Raw genomic sequence first — 19,253 nt, forward strand, 5'->3', positions numbered from 1 at the left:
CTGGGTTCATCTCATTAATTAATTATACATTTAATTACTTAAGTTTAGAAATTAAAACAAGGAAATGCTGCCATCTGCAGATAAAAACTGCTGAGTGCATAAAAACTTAATTTTACATTCATAAGTTTGAATGTTTGCTGCCCTCCAGTGGTCACAGCCTGGAACGGCAACGCGTTAAATTAGTAAAAACAGCGTCACTTGTGGTACTTCCGGTAAACACTTTCAAAATAAAGTGTACCATCCTGACCCCAGGCGGAGAAGAGTAAGAGGAATTTCCGCAGTCGAAACACAACTTAATAACTTTATTCACTGATTTTGGCCATTCACTGATTGGGGCACTGAATTAGAGGTATTTACTGTCTGGCAGACAAAACGACGAGAAGAATTAGGCTGTGAAAATGATGAAGGGAGAACTCTGAGGGTCGGGCCTCACCGATTACTATTCAAAAACAGATTTTTACTGCCCTCCAGTGGCCACAGTCTCGAACGGCAACACATTAGTCAGCAACAACTGCGTCACTTCTAATACTTCCAGTGTGTACTTCCCAAATAAAGTGATGACATGAACCCGACCATCTCATTGTACTAATTATTCTCTCGTGGTCACTTTAATTTCCGCGGAGTGTAAGGCGGGAAGACACCGCTACACCGGGCAAGGCGGAAGTCAGTTGACAAATGGCGGAATCTGCAGGCTTCTTGCGGGTAGCCTCGCTCCCATGTTAGTGGTAATTTATACTGAAGGTGGTTGCTGAGAAGCTCGGAACTAATGCTCCCTGGAATACCCTCGTCAATCACGTGGCCCTCGAATCGCATGTCACCTGTTACAGGTTCACGCTGTGACCACTGGAGGGCAACAAATCCTCATAAATCTACTGGTGACGAGTAATTAATTGTTTTACTGCCCCCTGGTGGTTACAGCGAGGACTGCAATGCGTTAAATTAATCAAATCAGTGTACATACCCATTAAACTATATTTATATATTTTCAAAATAAACAAAAATGTGTTTTTTTAAATGATCAAGTATTATCAAGCACAATTATGTCTGTGCTCGTGTGTGTCGTCTGAACATAGATATGTATGAGATTATTAATTCCTTTGTTTTTTTAAATCTCAACACGCAGCTGAAGTGTTTGTGTGTGAAGGATTGTCCATGAAGCCTCAGTTTTTTTATAGGAATGTTTTATTCTTACATTTACAGTGACATATATACAGCATAAATGACATTGAATAATAGGCTACTGTGATGATGCGAACAGTGAATGTTAGGGAAGCCGATATTGATCCACAGCATGGAAGAAGAGTGTTTTTAAAAGACCAATATTTGTAAATGATCTAGAAAGCAGCACCTTACACTTAAATCTCATGAGTTGAACTACAAGAAGAAGTTTCCTCAGTTTCCCTCTGACACGTCAGAGCCGCTGTTCTGAAAAGCAACACTGGACGGCAGGTAGAGACCATTTTAGCTGACGTCTTCACCTGTTACACAAGGACAGTAAATTCAGTTCTTCACATTAAGCATTACAGTAAACACGTGAAGATATTCAGCCTCCTGAAACACTGAATGAGGGCAGAATACGGCCTTCGGTATCAAACTATTCAATGTTTGTAGTTCAGCTTAGTTTGACTGAGCATGTGTGACTTTAATTCTGCAGAAATGTACATCTGAGGTTGTAAGAAATGACGTCTTAGTGGCTGTTTTCCACGATCCTCCCTTGTCCTTTTGCTCCCAGTCAGTCTACAGACGAGTATATCTGACTCAGCTGGACATTTGTTAACCATGAACCAGCAGAAAACTCCTAGCTCAGTCAGATTATGAGACAGTTTGGGTAGTGGCTGGTATTTGTCCACAGAAATGAGGACTGTGTTGCAGTTCTCCTCTTCGTTAGCCTTCAGTCGAGTCTGAGGTTCAGCTTCGATAAAGGCTCCTCAGGTCCAGCCTGTTGCCTCGGCTGTTGTCGTGTTGGGCTGCTTCCTCGTCCTGCTGCCTCTCACTTCTCTTAAATCTTTAAACAACTGTAAACACAGCTGTCAAGTCCTCTAGAAAAGACATTTTTTTTCCACCCCTTGTCCTCCTTTAGTGTCTTTACAAAGTTTTTAAGGATTCATTAAACCATGTATAAAAAATATCTGTACATCACATGAATCTGTCCATTCTTCACAGCTCACAGCGGTTGTCCTCAGTCTTGTAGCGGTCCATGATACTCAGGACATCCTCCAGGATGGACGGGCCCAGATCCAGGTCTAAGCCCGCCATAGAGTCTGACCGTTGCACACCAGATGAGGCCGTGAGGCCGGCCGGCTGGAAGGCGGCGCAGGGCGACTCGCTGCGCTCGCTCCTCAGATCCTCGTTGCTGAGGCCGGCATCGGAGTCCAGGCTGAGGCCCCGGCGAACGTCCAGGGGCCCGCAGGTTTCTGACATGGAGTCCTCAGAGGAGACCTCTGAGAAGGAGCCAGAGGAGGGGACGAACCGGCGGATGGTGGGGGAGAGGGAGATGTCGCGGCAGGGCTCAGATGCCAAACGGCCCACCACACCATTCTCAAAGAGCGACAGAGTCGGGTGGTGCTGGCCGTGGTCGGCGCTGTGACCGTTGGCCTGTTTGTGGCCCGTCTCTGTGGGCTGCTGATGGTGGTGGTGGAAGTGGTTTTGCTGGGGAGGCAGAGAAGGAGGGGAGGGGTCGTCCAGGTGGAGGCGTGGGGGTTTTGGTGGAGCCTGTTCGTGGGCGATGAACACAGGCATGGAGATGGTGGTCTTCAGCAGGCCGGTGGAAGTGTGCTCATAATGGTAACCGTTGTAGGCGTAGCTGTGTGGGTCGTGTTTGGCGGCGAAGCCGTCATCCAGGCGTCTCTCCACGCTGTGCGAGCGCGAGTGGCCGTTCTGCGTCCGGCTCAGTGACGGCAGCATGTTCATCTTCCCCTGCAGGAAGCCCACATCTCCAAACATGTCGCCTTCCCCTTCAGGCCCCACGTGGGCGCTGTGACGCACGTCGCCCAGCGGCGGGCTGATCATATCGCCTGAGAGGACGTCACGGAGCTTCAGCTTCTTTCCCTTCTTGGGGGTCGTAGTTTTTAAGTACATTGGCGTCTTTGCTGGCATTTTGCTTCCGACGGGTGGGGGTGAGGTGATTCAGATAAAGCTCTGTGTTTATCAGGGGCAGCTCCACTCGCCGGGTGGAGCAGGAAGCTCTTCAGGTTGGAGTAGCAGTCGGTTGCTCAGGGTGATTAAAAGCAGAAAGCTGAATCTAGATGCAGCGTCAACAGCTCACACAGGAAACTCCGAGCAAGTATTCGAGTATTTCGGTGGGTCAGAGTAGCGCCGGCAGCCTCACGCTGACATGTGACTCCGAGAGGAGGAAGGCCTCGACCTCAGCTCAGCTCCCTCCGTCCTGCTCTCACACGCAGAAAAGCCATAACTGAGCAAACACAGCGTCCTTTCCTCTTCCAAGCGGGACGAAGAGTTCGACCTCTGGCAGCCTCGGCGTCTGCTGTCGGCTCGCTCTTCTCGCTTCCTCACAATCTTCAGGAATGTGACATCAAAACGCCGGAGATCTGTGAGGAGAAACAAGAGAGGAGTCAAAGAGATGAAGGGTGGAGGAGGAGAAGCCAGGGAGATAGATGGGGTGAGGGGGAAGGGAGGAGGCAGGGGCTGGGGGAGAGAGGAATGAAGGCAGGAGGAGATTTACAACCTTCTCCTCAGCGAGCCACAGGACATATGATGGAAAACACTCCAAGAATCCTGATGTTTGCTCTGAGGGTCCGCCTCCCCAAAGACCCTCAGCTGAGTCAGTGGAGACGCAGCGAACGCAGGCCTGTTATCACTGAAAAATCTGAAAGCCTCTTTCCTGACACAAACACAGTGAATTATGGGATGTCGCGCCCGAGGGCTCCGTGTGGCTTCGGTTTTCAACTCTTCAAACATAAACAAGTGTTTGTTCTGTGTTCAGAGTTCAGAGGTTCGGCCATGAAAACAACTCCTGCCTCGACAAAAACAAGAATCATGTGCTTCTTAACATGGAGGGAAAATGAGGAATTCATGGCTCTAAAGTTTCTATACGGCAGATTAGATAAGAAGACACGCTGATGTAACCCTTTTCTTCTGGTTATAACCTTCAGATCCTTTGACTCCTCCAGGTTCAAGAGGAACGAGGCATGAAACATCACCGTGTACTGATGTTCATCTTGTGCCTCTGTTGTGTTTCCTGAGGACACACAGTGAGGACACACAGTGAGGACACACAGCAAGGAGACACAGTGAGGGGACACAGTGAGGACACACAGTGAGGACACACGGTGAGGGGACACAGTGAGGGGACACAGTGAGGAGACACAGCGAGGACACACGGTGAGGAGACACAGTGAGGGGACACAGCGAGGAGACACAGTGAGGGGAGAAAGCGAGGAGACACAGTGAGAAGACACTGAGGGGACACACTGAGGAGCCACAGTGAGGACACACAGTGAGGAGCCACTGAGGGGACACATTGAGGAGCCACAGTGAGGGGACACAGTGAGGACACCGTGAGGAGACACTGAGGGGACACACTGAGGGGAAACAATGAGGAGACACGGTGAGGAGACACACTGAGGAGCCACAGTGAGGAGACACGGTGAGAAGATACACTGAAAGGACACACTGACGGGCACATAATGAGGGGACACAGTGAGGAGACACAGTGAGGACACACAGTGAGGAGACACAGTGAGGGGACACACTGACGAGACATAATGAGGGGACACAGTGAGGGGACACAGTTAGGAGACACAGACACAGACACTGAGGGGACACACTGGATCCTGAGTGTGTTAAACCTCAAACCTTTCAACACTTGGAAACATATTTGTCTCGTGTCCCTCAGGGAGCCTCTTTTCACGTTGCAGCACGAGGAGCTGAACAGAAGACGTCAGCTGTCCCGGGGACACACTTTCACCACCAGCTATCAGGCTGTCGCCTCCTTTAAATATTATCATAAAGACAAAAACAGGCTGAAATCATTTAACTCCAGTCCAGCCTTCGAGAGAAAGTAGGACTAACTGTGTCTCTCTCTCATGGACAACGACAACAGTTACCTAAAAAGACCAGAGAAGTCCTGACTGGACTAATCTTGTTTTTCATGGCAGCAGTCGTTGCTTCACAGGATGTGTTCAGATTATCAAAGAGTCGATGAATTATCTACTGGAGCTGTTTCTGCTGCTTGGAGTGTTTATATTAGACGAAGACGTCGTCCTTCGACAAAACCGAGCAGAGAAGTGATGATGTGAAGTTCACATTTACATTTGAGGCCGCCCCCCGTCAGCTCTGACTCTGTGATTTCCAGTTCAAAAGTTTTTATAAAACTGGGCCGAATTTGGCTGAAACATCACATATAACAGCTGTTTCAGTACTTTCTCAACTGCTTCATTTAAATACGACTGAAACAGCTGGTAAAGGTAACCGAATGATTGTTTGTCCAGAGGACACACTGAATCTATTTGTATTGTTGTTAGGTGGCGACCTCTAGTGGCCGCAGTAGTGATGACGGAAAGTCAGGTGACGTAGCATAGAGAACAAACTCATGATCTTATGCTAAACCTGAGCAAACAGTGACAGTTTCATGGTGTTAACAACATGAGGAAGAAGGTCAGGCAAGGTCCACCTTCATCATACCAGCTGATGTTGCTACTCGCCAACGGTGATGTGATGCATGCCGCATTGGCAACGGTCACATGTCATTTTCTGGGTCATCGCCAATTAACCTATTCAGTCGTTATGAGGACATGTCCGACTGTCCTGGATGAAGAGATTCTCCTCATCATCACGGATGATGTCAACACGAGAACAGCTCAGTTTCCTACTGGGACTGGTCTGTTTTAGCCATGATAGCTCGATCAGTGTTGGTCTGTCTGTCCACACTGAAATATCTCAACAACGATTGGACAGCTTGTCATGAAATTATTGACATTCGTAATCCTCAGAGGATAAACCCTACTGACTTCTTCCCTCTCTGCACTATGAGATTCACATTTTTGGTCTGTTGGATGGATTACTGTTAACTGCAATACTTTGATTGGACCTTTCATCACCATCCAGTCAGCATTTCATTTCTTCTATATTTGGTTTACTCTGCAGAACTAAAGACTTTCACACCAACCTCAGATGTACTTTGTGTTTAGTTATCAGCAAATGCTAACATGCTAAGCTACCGTGCAGCATATGCTTCCTTAGTGTCAGTAATGTTAGCATGCTGATGTTAGCATGTAGCTCAAAGCACCACTGTGCAGCGCTCTTTTTATTTCTTCTTATTCACGTAGAAAAACACTGAGTCTCACTTTAACTGATTTATATACTGATGGGTGGTTAATCTAGAACAATTCAGCATATTCTATAAACTGAAATCTTAATCTGTCACATAAACAGTAACTATAACTGTCAGACGGGAGTAAAAACAACAATATTTCCATCTGAATTGCATTAAAGTTCAGTACCTCAGTCAATGTACTCGGTTAAATGGTGCATGTTTGGGTGTTAAGTTGAGGTAAAAAGTAGAAAACGATGGTTCAGATCAGAGATGGTTGGGTTTAGGTAAAATGTCATCTAAGGGGAAGTTCAGTTTCTTCAATCTGACTTCTTAAATGTGTAAATCTTTATTTAACCACTGTGTTCTTCCACTTGTTCCTCTCTTGTTCTGCCTCCAACAGAGTCCGACTGGAAGAACCACAGACATCAAAGATGAGATCTTAAACAGCTAATTTAAGTCTGAGAGTCATAAAGAATGAGACGTTCACTTGTCAGCCTTCATTTTAACACACTAAAAAACCCAAAACAACCATATTTATGCAGCAGGAATCTAAGAAGTGGAACAAATAACTCAAACAACCGAGAGAACAAAGTCTGACGTCCAATGAGGAGAGGACGAGCACCGCCTGCTCCATTAAAGCTAACGCCAACAACAGACTGTGAGATGTGACAGCATCGGCCACAACAATGCAAATACACAGAAAAACGATACCAGTGCAGACCCGAACCAGTCAGAACTGGTTCAGTCCAGCTGGACTGTTGGAGAGACGGTTTCTGCTGCTGCTCCTCTAAGATTCCTTGTACTATTTTTATTTTATACATTTTCAATAGACGGAGTCCTCAACAGCAGTGAAGTAACAATATACATTTATGCAGTTATCACACACACACACACACACACACACACACACACACACACACACACACACACTGCCCTGTATCCTGTATTCCTTGTAGCTACACCTCCAACATTACTGACCTTGACCCTAAAAACCAGCCTGAACCCTCCAACTAAACATCCTCACTCTCCCATAAAATCCAGCCCTCCTTCCGGCAGTCACGTGTTAAACACTGATCCCAGATCGTCGCCTTCCTGAGAGAAACGCTGCTGCTGATGCAATCAGCCGCATGAGGCTGACCTGACATCTGTTTCTGCTCTCAGGCTCCATTTGCAGTTCGTCTCCTCTGCAGCAGGACGGAGAACCAGTGAGTCCTCTCATCTCTGGACAAACGCTCCTTCCACCCTCCTGCGTCACGCGTAATTGCGCACAGCAGGCGATTGTTGACAAAAAGCATTTCGCTCGTCTGCTAATCCGTTTGTTTTTACCATAAAAGTAAAGCTGATTTCGTCTATCATCTGGTTGATGCTGCTGGTTTCCACGCTGAGGTTTCACTACATTCTGTTCTGCTGAGAGTGTGAAACGGATCCACTTTCTCTCTATGTGATCCATCCTTCCTCAGAGCGGGCCGTTAACTGTCAGTGAAACTCTGAATGAGGTGATACTCAAATGAAACAGCGGTGGGACAGTCTGAGGCTGTGATTCATGTCTCACAGTGTTGAAAACAAGGAGTTTTACTCAGCCGACAGCTGGTTCAGGATCTGAGTCTCAGCCTGGAGATAACAGACAGTGAGTCGAGTTCAGGAGTAAAACTGGTTCACTCCCTCTTCCTCTGTGTGTGTGTGTGTGTGTGTGTGTGTGTGTGTTATGTAACTGCAGCCTCTGAGATCACCTCGGTTGACTGATGGTACCAGTGGAACAAATCTGTGTCTTTCCACACACACACACACACACAGTCAGATACAGCAGCTATTTCCACTGAGGCTAATATAGATGAAGGCTGTTGCTCTGGTCGGTTGTGGTGAAACTCTCAGGATGAACCCTAATTCTTCAGCAAACATCTGTTCACCCTGTCGTTTGACGAGGATCTGCGCCGTCTGCTCTTAATAATTAATAGGGGCCTGTTCTTTTGCGCGCCGCAGTGAAATCAAAGCTCTCAGTGCGCAGATTGTGTCAGATAGCAGCAGGACACTGGCGCCCCGCCGGCTGCTGTGACCTCCTGCCTCTGGCAGCAGTGAAGGGTCTATTCCTGTAGGACTACAGTAAGTCACCAGCCTGAGCCGCTGGAGACGTCTTAAAGTGTGTAATATTTCCACCTCTGGTTTGTCCTCTCTGTGTGGTGAAGGAACAACCAGGACGCACCACATCTGACTGCTCCTGTAACACTTAATCTTCTTAGAAATTAGATCACCATAACCCAGATTAGGTGAGATTGTCCATTATAGTCTAAACAACAACGAAGACTGAGGACTGAGCCGAACCCCCTCACGCTGTCTGCAGGAGCTGAGGTCACTCGTGTTGCCAGAAACAGTCGAAAAACCTCGCGGAGCTTCATTTCATAAAAACCTGAGAACATGTGTCTAAAGAGATTAATTAAATATAGTGCGTCTCCATTCTCTGTTTGACAAAGTGCGCATGTTGAAAGCAAAGGGAGTGTCTGAGGCAGCGCGGCCGAGGCAATTCTGTTCACAAATAACACGTTACAATCGTCAGCAAACAGAGGGTCTATTCAACAGGTAAGCAGCGACCACTGCGCACATTCACAGCCATGAAAAAGTTCCACAAGAGTCCTGAAACTGGGATTTCTGCTGATATTTACCGACAGGGTGAAGCGCTGCTCCGTCGCTCTCTCACAAATAAAATCACTGTAGTTAATCACTGTGGACAATCCACCGACACAGGCCTCGGCTGCAGCGCAGGTAAACCTCTTACTGGCGGGGTTTAGTGTCTCTGGACGGAGAAAGTAAAGGGGGACCGGCTTCTGGCCAAGGAGCGCCGTCAAGCTGCTGGAAGGAGGAGAAGTGACGTCCGGTTTAAAATTTCAAATTAAAATCTGTCAACATGTGCTGTAACATTTTACGACCGCTCACCCGGTTCTGGGGGGTCACGGTCCATCTATTGGGGATTGTATTTTACATATAAAAAATATTTATTCATTTTTATAGGACTGGATAAAAAGTTACGACGCTGTGCATTTTTTATGTTTTTTTTCGCCACTTCTTCTATAAATTATGTGAAATTAAACTACCTTTAGTGAAAAGCGAAAGTCTTACACATTATTATAAACCGGATAACGTTTGTGATTGGCTTTAGGTCACATTAGATAATTACATTAAGTGACCTGAAAATGGAAAATCAAACATTAAGTTCAGTGCTCTTAGCTTGTACTGTGCAGCGTCAACGAGCCAAACAGGTAGAACAGACAACATTCCAGCTTAGAAGAAAAGAATAAAACCTAATTTCGTAGGTGTCTTAGATGGAAATAACAGCACGTGCGTTATACTGCCAAATATAAACGATATTCGCGTGGTTTTATTTTTAAGGGGAAAAACTTCCGGTAGCACTTTGGTCGACACCCACGGGTTTGACACAGCAGACCCCAGAATAAAATGACCTGTTAAACAGGTGTTGAAATCGATCTGTGATAATCAAACCATCAGAAGTGCTGTGATAAAGAGGGTTAGTATGGATGAGACAATGTTATTGATCAGCTTCGCCATCAAAGATGAGTAAAACCTCTGAGAAGCTTTGATGGAGCACCACCTCTGGCAGCCTCTCTTGATCAATTGTGAAGCCATAAAAGATCAAAGGTCAAAAGGTGAGACGTAATATCAGATTAAACCAGACTCAGTTACAGCAGTTTTGTTTTTAATTCCATTGTTAAAGCTACATTATGCCAAATGCTGCTTTGACCCTTGTTTCTCTGCTTTGCAAGGTACCTGTATTGAACTGATAAGTCATGGTGTTCGGAACACCTGTCCACCTCACGCAGCCAATAGAGAGCTGTCTTACTGTTGAGCTTCACATTGAATAATTGTCAGGCTGCATTTGAAACACCAGCTTTGCAATGTGCAGCTTGCAGCTGCCATTGTTTACAGTGCAGGACTTATTTTAGTGCCTTTTAAAACTGCACTAGTTCAGCACATTGCATGTGTGATGATGTCTCACACAGTGATGACGCTGTACAGGAAAGTCAGGAATTTTTCAGGCTCATAGTGAATGAAAACATGATGTTGATACACGAGCACTTTCAGTATCTTTTCCCTTTCTTGTCCCTTTGGTTTTGACTGATATAAAGTGATCACAGGAGCATGCTGTGCAAGTGTCAAGAAGGCAGCTGCAGCTTCAAATATCTGATGTTTGGCTAATGTCATCAGCAGCAGTGTCTGAGTCAACCAAACACAATATTAAACTTGTTTTCTCCACAGAGCTATAAAGATTCTGCATTACGGGGAATAATTACACACTTAAATGGGCCTTCAAATTTTTACTGTTGGCTCAGTGGAGACGTGATGGAGCATACTCGGGTGGCCTCAACAGGCTGAGCGTAATTACGGCGAGGTAATGAGGATTTAACGAATGCAGAATGCAGACGTTTGCTGTTCGTAGGTCAGACTGCAGACACGTCTTGTTTACAGCTCCTGTGGGATGCCTGCAAAACAAATTAAACCCATTCCCTCTTCACTCATCCGCTGGTGTGTGCTTTGTGTCCGTCTGCAAAGAAAGATGGCCGTCTTTTCCACCGAAGCAGCATCACACAGTAAGACTGCACACCAGCAGTGTGGGGGTTTCACAACTTCACCTGCCCCTCATTGGACTTAAGTCCTTCAGTGCAGAGAAAGATGGTCGTCAAAGATTAATTCTAGAGGAATTTCCTTAAAACAAGACAAATGTAAAGAGAACACACTCTTCATCTCAGTATCACTGACTCTGTCTAAGTGTTTGAAGCCCAGTGGAATGTGCAAACTAGATAAGTAGTGAATTACACAGAGTCTCTCAAAGACGTGGTTATATCACACAGCAGGGACCAATGCCCGCACACACACACACACACACACACACACACACACACACACACACACACACACACACACATATATGACATCACCTAAGTAAATCGAGATGTGATCAGTGCAGTATGGGGTGGGTCCACATGAGGTTCCATGAAACTATGATCTCTCTCTAATACACACGCACACACACACACACACACGTATACAAACAGTCCAGCAGGCCCATGGCGAGGCTCCAGCCCCCCAGGTGTAGCCCCATGCTAAGACCCCCAGAGACGTTGGTGTTTCTCCAGCTCTGAGACACAAAGTGGGGGGTGGAGGTCTGTATTGTGTGTTTTCTCTGATGGAGTTTAACCCCAAGCAGGGACTGAGGACCAGTGTGCAGTCTCGCAGGGTTGCTGAAAAGTTGTGTAGGAACAAAAAGAAGCAGAGAATGAAAGGTGGAGAAAAAAATGAAGGACAACAGGAAGATTATAATTGCCCGCTCTTTGTAACATGGCACCATCTTGGTGCTGTAAACTGAGCCTGGCAGGTGGGAGTGCAGCCAGAGCCGATCTGTCTTCGCTCTTTGCGAGTTCTTATGCAACAGGCTGACTCAGCCAGGTGGAATGGCTGTCCCCATGAGACACACGTCTCATAGATTTCACAATAAAACAATCAAGACTGAGCTAAAGTTCAGTTCTGTGGAATCTCGATTGCAGAAAGTTTACTGACCTGCTGCTTTAAACTTTACACTTTACACTTTACAACTTTACAAACTCAATCAGCTCCTTAAACTTGCCGGTTAGTAGTGTTGGTTAGAATGTACGAGCATTTTTCAAAGTATATAACATCACATGTGTGAATATTCTGTATCTGCTCCTCCTATAATAATTTAAGAGGTCATGTCATTCGATAGATTTTCCCAAAGTTCAGAATTTCATTTTGTGTTTAAATCTTTAGATCTTGACTACAAAATACAGACAATTGAGACAAAACTTGTATTCAGATATACTGTGTGCACATGAGGATTTGTATTAGAATTGAAAAAAAGATGATAACATTGACCGAAGCTCCGTTTCAGGGTGTCTGATGAGTGTCCACACCCTTCTACCTCATTTTTGGGAAAGATTTCCGTTGTCTTGTTATCCCATTTGTCACCACTGGATTAAGATAAACCCTGTCTGACTTGGAGATCACCTTAAAAAGTCTTTGTCCTGACCCACATAACGTCCAGCCCACAGTGGCTCCTGGTGAGCGTGGGCCGCGCTTCCATTTCCGAGCAGCAAAAGTCACGAGCGACACACGACTGTGACGCGAGTGATCTCATAGCCAGGAATTCTGGGAATCTGTGAGTAAATGAGTCTTCATGTGTTTCCACTTAGTTCGCTGTGATTGAGGCAAACTGCAGAGCCTCAGGGGCGACGGGCTGAGGAGAGAAGAGAGTGAGAGAAAAAAGAAAAGGCATAAAACAAGAAAGGAGGAGAGAAAAAATAGTTTTAACAAGCATTTTGCTCGTGTTTGCAGCTCGTGTTTGGGAAGAGAGATACACAACGAGCAACAACAGAATGATGAAAAACGAGAGACGAAGCCCTCAGATCAGAGCGATGACCTCAGAGAGGAAGTGGTTTCCAGCTGTTTTACTGCATTAGAGGGACACTCTAACTTGACTCATTCTGCAACATGGAACCACCACTCTGTTGACTTCTGACCTACAGTAATCCTTCATTCAGACAGCTGAATTAAACTTGAACTTCTTTATTGAATATTCATTTTCAATCAGTGGACAGACTCGCTTAGAGACTTGCTGGTGAACATAGTGGAGCATTAAGCAGCTAAAGAACCAGATATACCAAACAGAGCTGAAAGGAGCATGAATATTATTACTTATATTCAACACAACGAGACTCCAAAGGCATGCTAATGCTTGCGAACAAGTTTGCCAGAACTCAATAAGGTGTTAATATGCAACTGTCTCCTGGTTTAATTATTACTAATTTCTGGTCCAGGCTGTGCTGTGGTGACATCTACAGATCTCTGCCTGGGTTATGTGCACAGACAACATTTCCTCAAGTGAAAGAAGCTCTACATTAATGCCCCGCACTGGCAGGGAGGTGGTCTAGGTGGATGGTGCCCAAACAAAACCCAGGATTTGGGCGCTGAGCTCTGCGGTTCCAGTCCCATGTGGTTTAGTTTAAGCAACACAAGCTCTGTGGTTACAGTCAGTGAAAGAACTCCCCATAAATTTCACCTTTGTGTGGCTTGTCCGAGTCTGCTTTCGAGTGCAGCATCTTCTTCTTTAGGCTTGAAGGATGAAGACTAACTGGTGGGTTTGGTGAATGTATGTAGAGTGCCTAAGCACAACCATAAAGAAGTTTAACAATGCTGCAGTTGCTATGAACAGATATTGCATTGCAAGATCAGATATTTCAGTGGAGGAAAATTAAATACACTTCCATGAATATGATGTTCAATATCATCAATTTATGATCTGCAAGATTTGTTAATTAACTCCCCTGAAAGTGGGATCATATTTGCTCTTGATTAGTTGCATAGAAACATAATTTCCAGAAGACATGTTTGCATCTAAAGCTTTAACCCAAAGTTGTCAAACAAATCTGTTATTGCAGGCTTAAGAAGCATCCATCCATCCATTATCTATACACCACTGAATCCTTTGCAGGGTCACGGGGGGGAGGGGCACCCTGGGCAGGTCGCCAGCCTACCACAGGGCTACACATATAAACAGACAACCATGCACACCACTCATTCACACCTACGTATAACTTAGAATTATCAATTAACCTCAGCATGTTTTTGGACTGTGGGTGGAAGCGTGGAAGCCAGAGAACCCGGTGAAAACCCACACTGCTCAGGGAGAACATGCAAACTCCACACAGAAAGATCCCAGGCGGGATCGAACCGGGGATCTGCTGCTAACCACCGAGCCACCGTGCAGCCCTAAGAAGGATATTTAGACCTTAATTAGGTTCAAATTGTGATGATTTGTTTGACTGTGTGTGATGCCCAGGGAGCTTTCTTCTGTTTTTCAGCTGTTTTTTCAGCTTTTCCTTTGTAAAGGATGCATGTAGCAGGTCTGACTTTTGCCACTTGGACGAAAAAGCCAGGGCAAAGTCAGGGCCTTGAACCAGTTCTGCTGCATCTATGTTTGCTATATTTCCTGGAAATCATCTTGAAGCACGCTATCAGAATAAAATGCAGATTGTTAAAGAAATAAATCAGTTGAATGATACATTTCCATTTGTGCCACTTCAACTAAAGAAAACTGTTTTCTTTTCACTATCCTTTGGTGACATGGTTCAAATTAGCCACCCATCTCAGTTTTCACAGCTTTGACCCATGAGGGAAAACGAACGTGGCTCATATGCTGCTGGGTCTCCTTACAGACTGAGACTGTGCAGCAGCGCAGCTCGTAGATTTTCCAGCAGTGTTTTCCACAGAGTGAGCGGGCGGGTTGGAAAGCAAAACAATGAATGATGTAAGAGGACCGAGGGCAAACTAACACAGGACACCGTAAATGTGTCATTCCAGCCTCAAAATACTGAGCTATTAACATAAACACTTCACGCAGAAACACATACGCAAACACACAGCATCACTTCCCTGGCTGCAGAGTGCTGTTGCTTAAGTTCTGTCACAGAGCAAGAACACACCTCCTCCACCTCATGCACACACACACACACACACACACACACACACACAGAAATGCACAATATCAACATGCATAACCAACTCCCTCTCCCTCCCTCCTCGTCCTCCTCATGCAGGGCCGATCCTCCCGCCTCTCTGGCCTCCTTCCGTTCCCACAAGCCTCCCCTTCTCTCCTCTGGCCTCCCTGCATTTCTCTCTCTCCCCCTCTCTCCTCCCCCCATCCCCTCACTGTCAAGGCTCAGGGGTCATCCGGAGGGTCAGAGTCGCTGCCCGCCTGGAACAAACACACCGAAATAGACAAAGGCAGAGAAAGAGAGGAAGGGATGGTCACCTCTTAACTTATCGCTGAGCCTGAATCATGCAGGGACACCGTGTGTGTATGTGTGTATCCATGTTTTAAAAAGCGAGGACATTTTGTCCACTCCTCGCTCCTGTGCAGGACTGTTTGAGGGTTAAAGCAACAGTTCGGCATTTCGCTAAAATATGCTTATTCCTGCAGAGAGGTTCAACTCTTTAATTAATGAACATGTTGCATCGTGTTTGTTTAAAAAGAGGCTAGTAACCAGATGCTAAGCAACGTTAGCTGACTGTACAAACATGAGAGTGGTATCGAAGTGAATACGTGTATTTCCCAAAATGTCAAACTTTTCCTTTAAGACTTGGTTCAGGGTTTAAGGTCAGTTAGTGTCAGGGTCAGGGGTTACATAGAGGGTAGTACAGTTTACAGTACAAACATACAGTATGTGTTTATGTGTGTGAGACTGACAGACAGAACAGACCTGGGAAGCTCAATGGCTGAACTGCTAGGCAAACAAATATTGGACTCGCGCCTCAATGATTTTGGAAAGCTTCCAGTAGGGCTGAGGTGCATTAGTGTGTGTGAGAGAGAGTTTGTGTGTGTGTCTATTTGCAAAAGTGACAAGTTTTTTGACAACAGTGGGAAACTTTGCAGATAGAGCACTTAAAACTCTCAGCAATGTTTATCTCGGTAAAACATCTGGACTGAGCGGTGTTTATGTGTGTGTGCTAAAGTGTGTGTGTGTGTGTGACATTAGGAATAAGAAGCGTGTATCTCCATTCTTAAATAACACCCAAGAGAGGTGAGTCCAAAATCCGGTGCCAATGTTTACTTCAGTACTGAATAGTGTGTGTGTGTGTGTGTGTTTCTGTTTGTGTGAGCGTGTGTTTTGGAACATCCCAGCCATGACCAGTTTTAAATTTGTCCTGTGGATTGGTTCAGTCCGCTCCACAACAGGAAGTTAAGATGTTGATGTTGGACTCTCTGGGAACGGGGGACGATGAGGCCTGACACACCACCACAAGCTGTATCGACGTCATTCGAAATTGTTCCCCCGAGTTTAACAAAAAACTTCTGAACTGAAACTGAGCTGAAGCTCAATTCAGAGAGATTAGACGGCTCACATTTCTCATTGTGCTGCTCTCATCTGAGTTTACAAAAGATTTTCCTGCTGGGCTTGTTTTCCTGCTCCTTCCAGAAAAGTTCGTCAACAACATTATCAATGACCAGGTTGAATAACTACTTCTTTTTATATGCTATTTTACAGCATATATCCCCTATATCTCGGGGATAATGCAATTTTCATGTCATACAGCACAGACCAGAATAACAAGCAGTCAAATGAAAAGAATCAACAATATTTATCTAGAGTCGGAGATCCAGAGGACTGTCTGACAGCTACAGCATCTCTCACTTAGCTTAAAGTTGCCATCGGTGTGAGTTACATCCAAAATGAATTTTAATGCTAACACAAAAGTAACTGAGTCAGCTAATTAACAAGACCTACCTGCTGTAATCTGCTGCTCTAACAAACCTGTAGGAATGCATAACATGATTAAAAACACAGCTAATCTAGATTTAACTTTCATTTATCTAGTGTGATTACAGAGCTAGCAGCGGAGGTAACTCAGAGTATCAGGTGAGTTCTGTGAGGAACAGTTGTAAGTAATAAAGAAATATGGCTCAGAGGTTTTAAACCCACGTATTTGTTGGGGGAGTCAGTTTCCTCGAATAACAGCATCTCCACAGTTTTTTATAGATTTGGAGTTAAATTTAGGGAAACACATTCTTGAAAATTAGTTTTACAGCACCTGGGATTAATAATATTCATTTATCTTCTTGCCTTGTTCTTATTGTTGCCTCATTTCTCAAAAATACCCTCACTCTCAAGACAAGTTAGAGTTGTACTGAGCATGCTCTGTTGATTGCAGCTGTGTAAATAAACACCAGAACCGCAGCCCAGTAAAACCTCTCAAGTTACACTCGCCAGATGTTTAATAAACTGACTTCATAGAGCAACATCAGAATAAAAACAAGTTATGCAACTTTAATTATTACTGACCCGTCAAGAGCAAGTGGTGCAACAGCAGCAGCAGAAATTGAAAAAGAGCGTGCTGTGCAGATGTTACACAGTTTCTGAAAATATGCTGCAGGATTTTAGCAGGTTTCATCAGTTCAGGGCTTAAATGACGACATTAACTTTAAACTCAAGGGTGATTATGCAAAGGAAAAAGTAAGAGGAACAGTGCTCCTCAGCAGACAGACAGAGAGGCCTGACTGGGAACATCAGGCTTCTTTTGTGTTTGACAGGAAAGTACAGCATTGTTTAGTTTGTTGGTGAAATGATCCATCAAGGAGGAGAAATGGGCTCATCCCACTCTGACCAACACAGAGCATGAAGAGGAAAGCAGGAGGAGATATGGAAAGAATTTGTTTTGATGAGAGAGGACAGTGACCATCAAACCACGAGTGGAACACACAGACCTGCACTACAGTAACCTCAGCGCAAACTGAGAGAAGAGAAAGGAAAGGAGGGAAAAGGAAGAGAAAGGACAGGGAAGGAAAGGAAATCTAAAGAAGGGAAAGGAGGAGTCTTCCCAGGATGAGAGCAAAGATGGCTCGAGTTCTTTAAACAGGAACAGGAAGCTCTGTGTGTGCGTGCGTGTGCGTGTGTGTGCGTGCGTGCGTGTGCGTGCGTGCCAAGGCCGCATGGGAACTGCAGACTTGACAATCCCAGACTCTTAGCATGACACGCCACACAGAGGACACACACACACAGACACACACACAGACACAGACACACACACACACACACACACATTTACAAAGAGCAACAGAGCTGATCACATGTGCTTCAGCATTCCCAGTTCAGTTCTCTGTGAGGCCATGTTCACACTGATCCGGATACCAGGGTTCTGTCATAAATCCAGGCGCCCTCCAGGTGCTGATTAGTCACAGGACATCTCACGTTATGTCCAACTTGACGCTGGTGTTTTCTGCTGTCCACAAGGCTGCAGACAAAAGTGTCAAGGACAGCTCGAACGATCAGGGTGTCCCAAACAAGGTCAGGGGCACAAAGGGCAGATAAATGGATTGTCACGGACCCTCAGACCACAGGGGGTGATGATCTGATCACCATTATCCTTCAGTTAGAATCACGTTTCTGGCCAGCTGCTGAATATATATATACTGTATATACGCATGTATGTATAACTTTAACTTGACTTTAACTTTAAATTGATAATATGTAATCGTCACAATCATTCTAAAACATGCAACACAGAACCACAGCACAGGGCCTTGCACTGCAGTGTCTATGCATGCAACCTGCCAATGTGCTTGTATGATTGGAAAAGACTGATCTAGAGGTATATTTACTGAAAATGAGATGACAATGAGAACACACACACACACATAGACCCACACATGCAGTCATCCATGCAGACACAAACGCTGAATTGTGTGAGGGGTCAGCACAGCAGCACTGACTTATAGGAATACACTCTCACACACACACTCATACACACACAGGCACCATAAGCATGTGGCTACCACAAAGGCTCCTGTCACATGTTGAGCAGATACATACCAACACAGTGATGTCAGTTTGTTCATCTCGACCTCAGACTGCTGATCTATTCATCAGAAACTCTGCAGCTGAAGGCCGCAGTGAACACAGGCAAGTCTTTTTTCTGTCCCATGGTCGGTAAACTCAGATTTCTGTCTCTCAAACAGCAAAAAGTCATTTGTTCTCTAGATCCTCTGGTGACACAGGAGGTTCTGGGAAACTGCATGAATGCCAAACACACTTACACCAAAATATTCTTAGAAAGAAGTGTTTCATACAGTTTGTACAGTGACAGAAGACAATACAAGAATGAAAGATTTGTGAGGAAAATTCCATCTAAAGCAGAAAAGTTGGGCAGCAAAAATAATTTTGCACTCTTTGGATAAAATATTTTCAGGTGATCAGGTGTGACTGCAGGCGGAAAATCTTCCCAGAACAGAGGAAATATGAAAACTGAGGGATATTAATGCTTTAACAGAAACACCATATTGCTTTATAGTGAGCAAATGCAACAATTGTTTGCATGCCGCATTTCACTCACGATGAATGTTCATCAATCTTTTCATGGTCAGACGTCTTTATTTTATCTACCTCCACAGCTAAACAACAGC

The 19,253-nt window shown here is 45.2% G+C and overlaps 1 protein-coding gene across 1 annotated transcript; it reads right to left on the reverse strand.

Annotated features, from left to right (window-relative positions):
* Window positions 1-1,185: 1,185 nt before the first annotated feature.
* zgc:154093 (uncharacterized protein LOC777623 homolog) lies at window positions 1,186-9,080 on the reverse strand. The gene is made up of 2 exons (XM_041941018.1): window positions 8,932-9,080; window positions 1,186-3,548 (listed from the first exon to the last, which is right to left on the reverse strand). Exon 2 carries the CDS (start codon window positions 3,094-3,096, stop codon window positions 2,158-2,160), a length of 939 nt encoding a protein of 312 aa, XP_041796952.1. The 5' UTR covers window positions 3,097-3,548; window positions 8,932-9,080; the 3' UTR covers window positions 1,186-2,157.
* Window positions 9,081-19,253: the final 10,173 nt, after the last annotated feature.

Source organism: Chelmon rostratus, chromosome 7 (genome assembly GCF_017976325.1).
Source record: "Chelmon rostratus isolate fCheRos1 chromosome 7, fCheRos1.pri, whole genome shotgun sequence".
Classification (NCBI taxonomy): domain Eukaryota; kingdom Metazoa; phylum Chordata; class Actinopteri; order Chaetodontiformes; family Chaetodontidae; genus Chelmon; species Chelmon rostratus.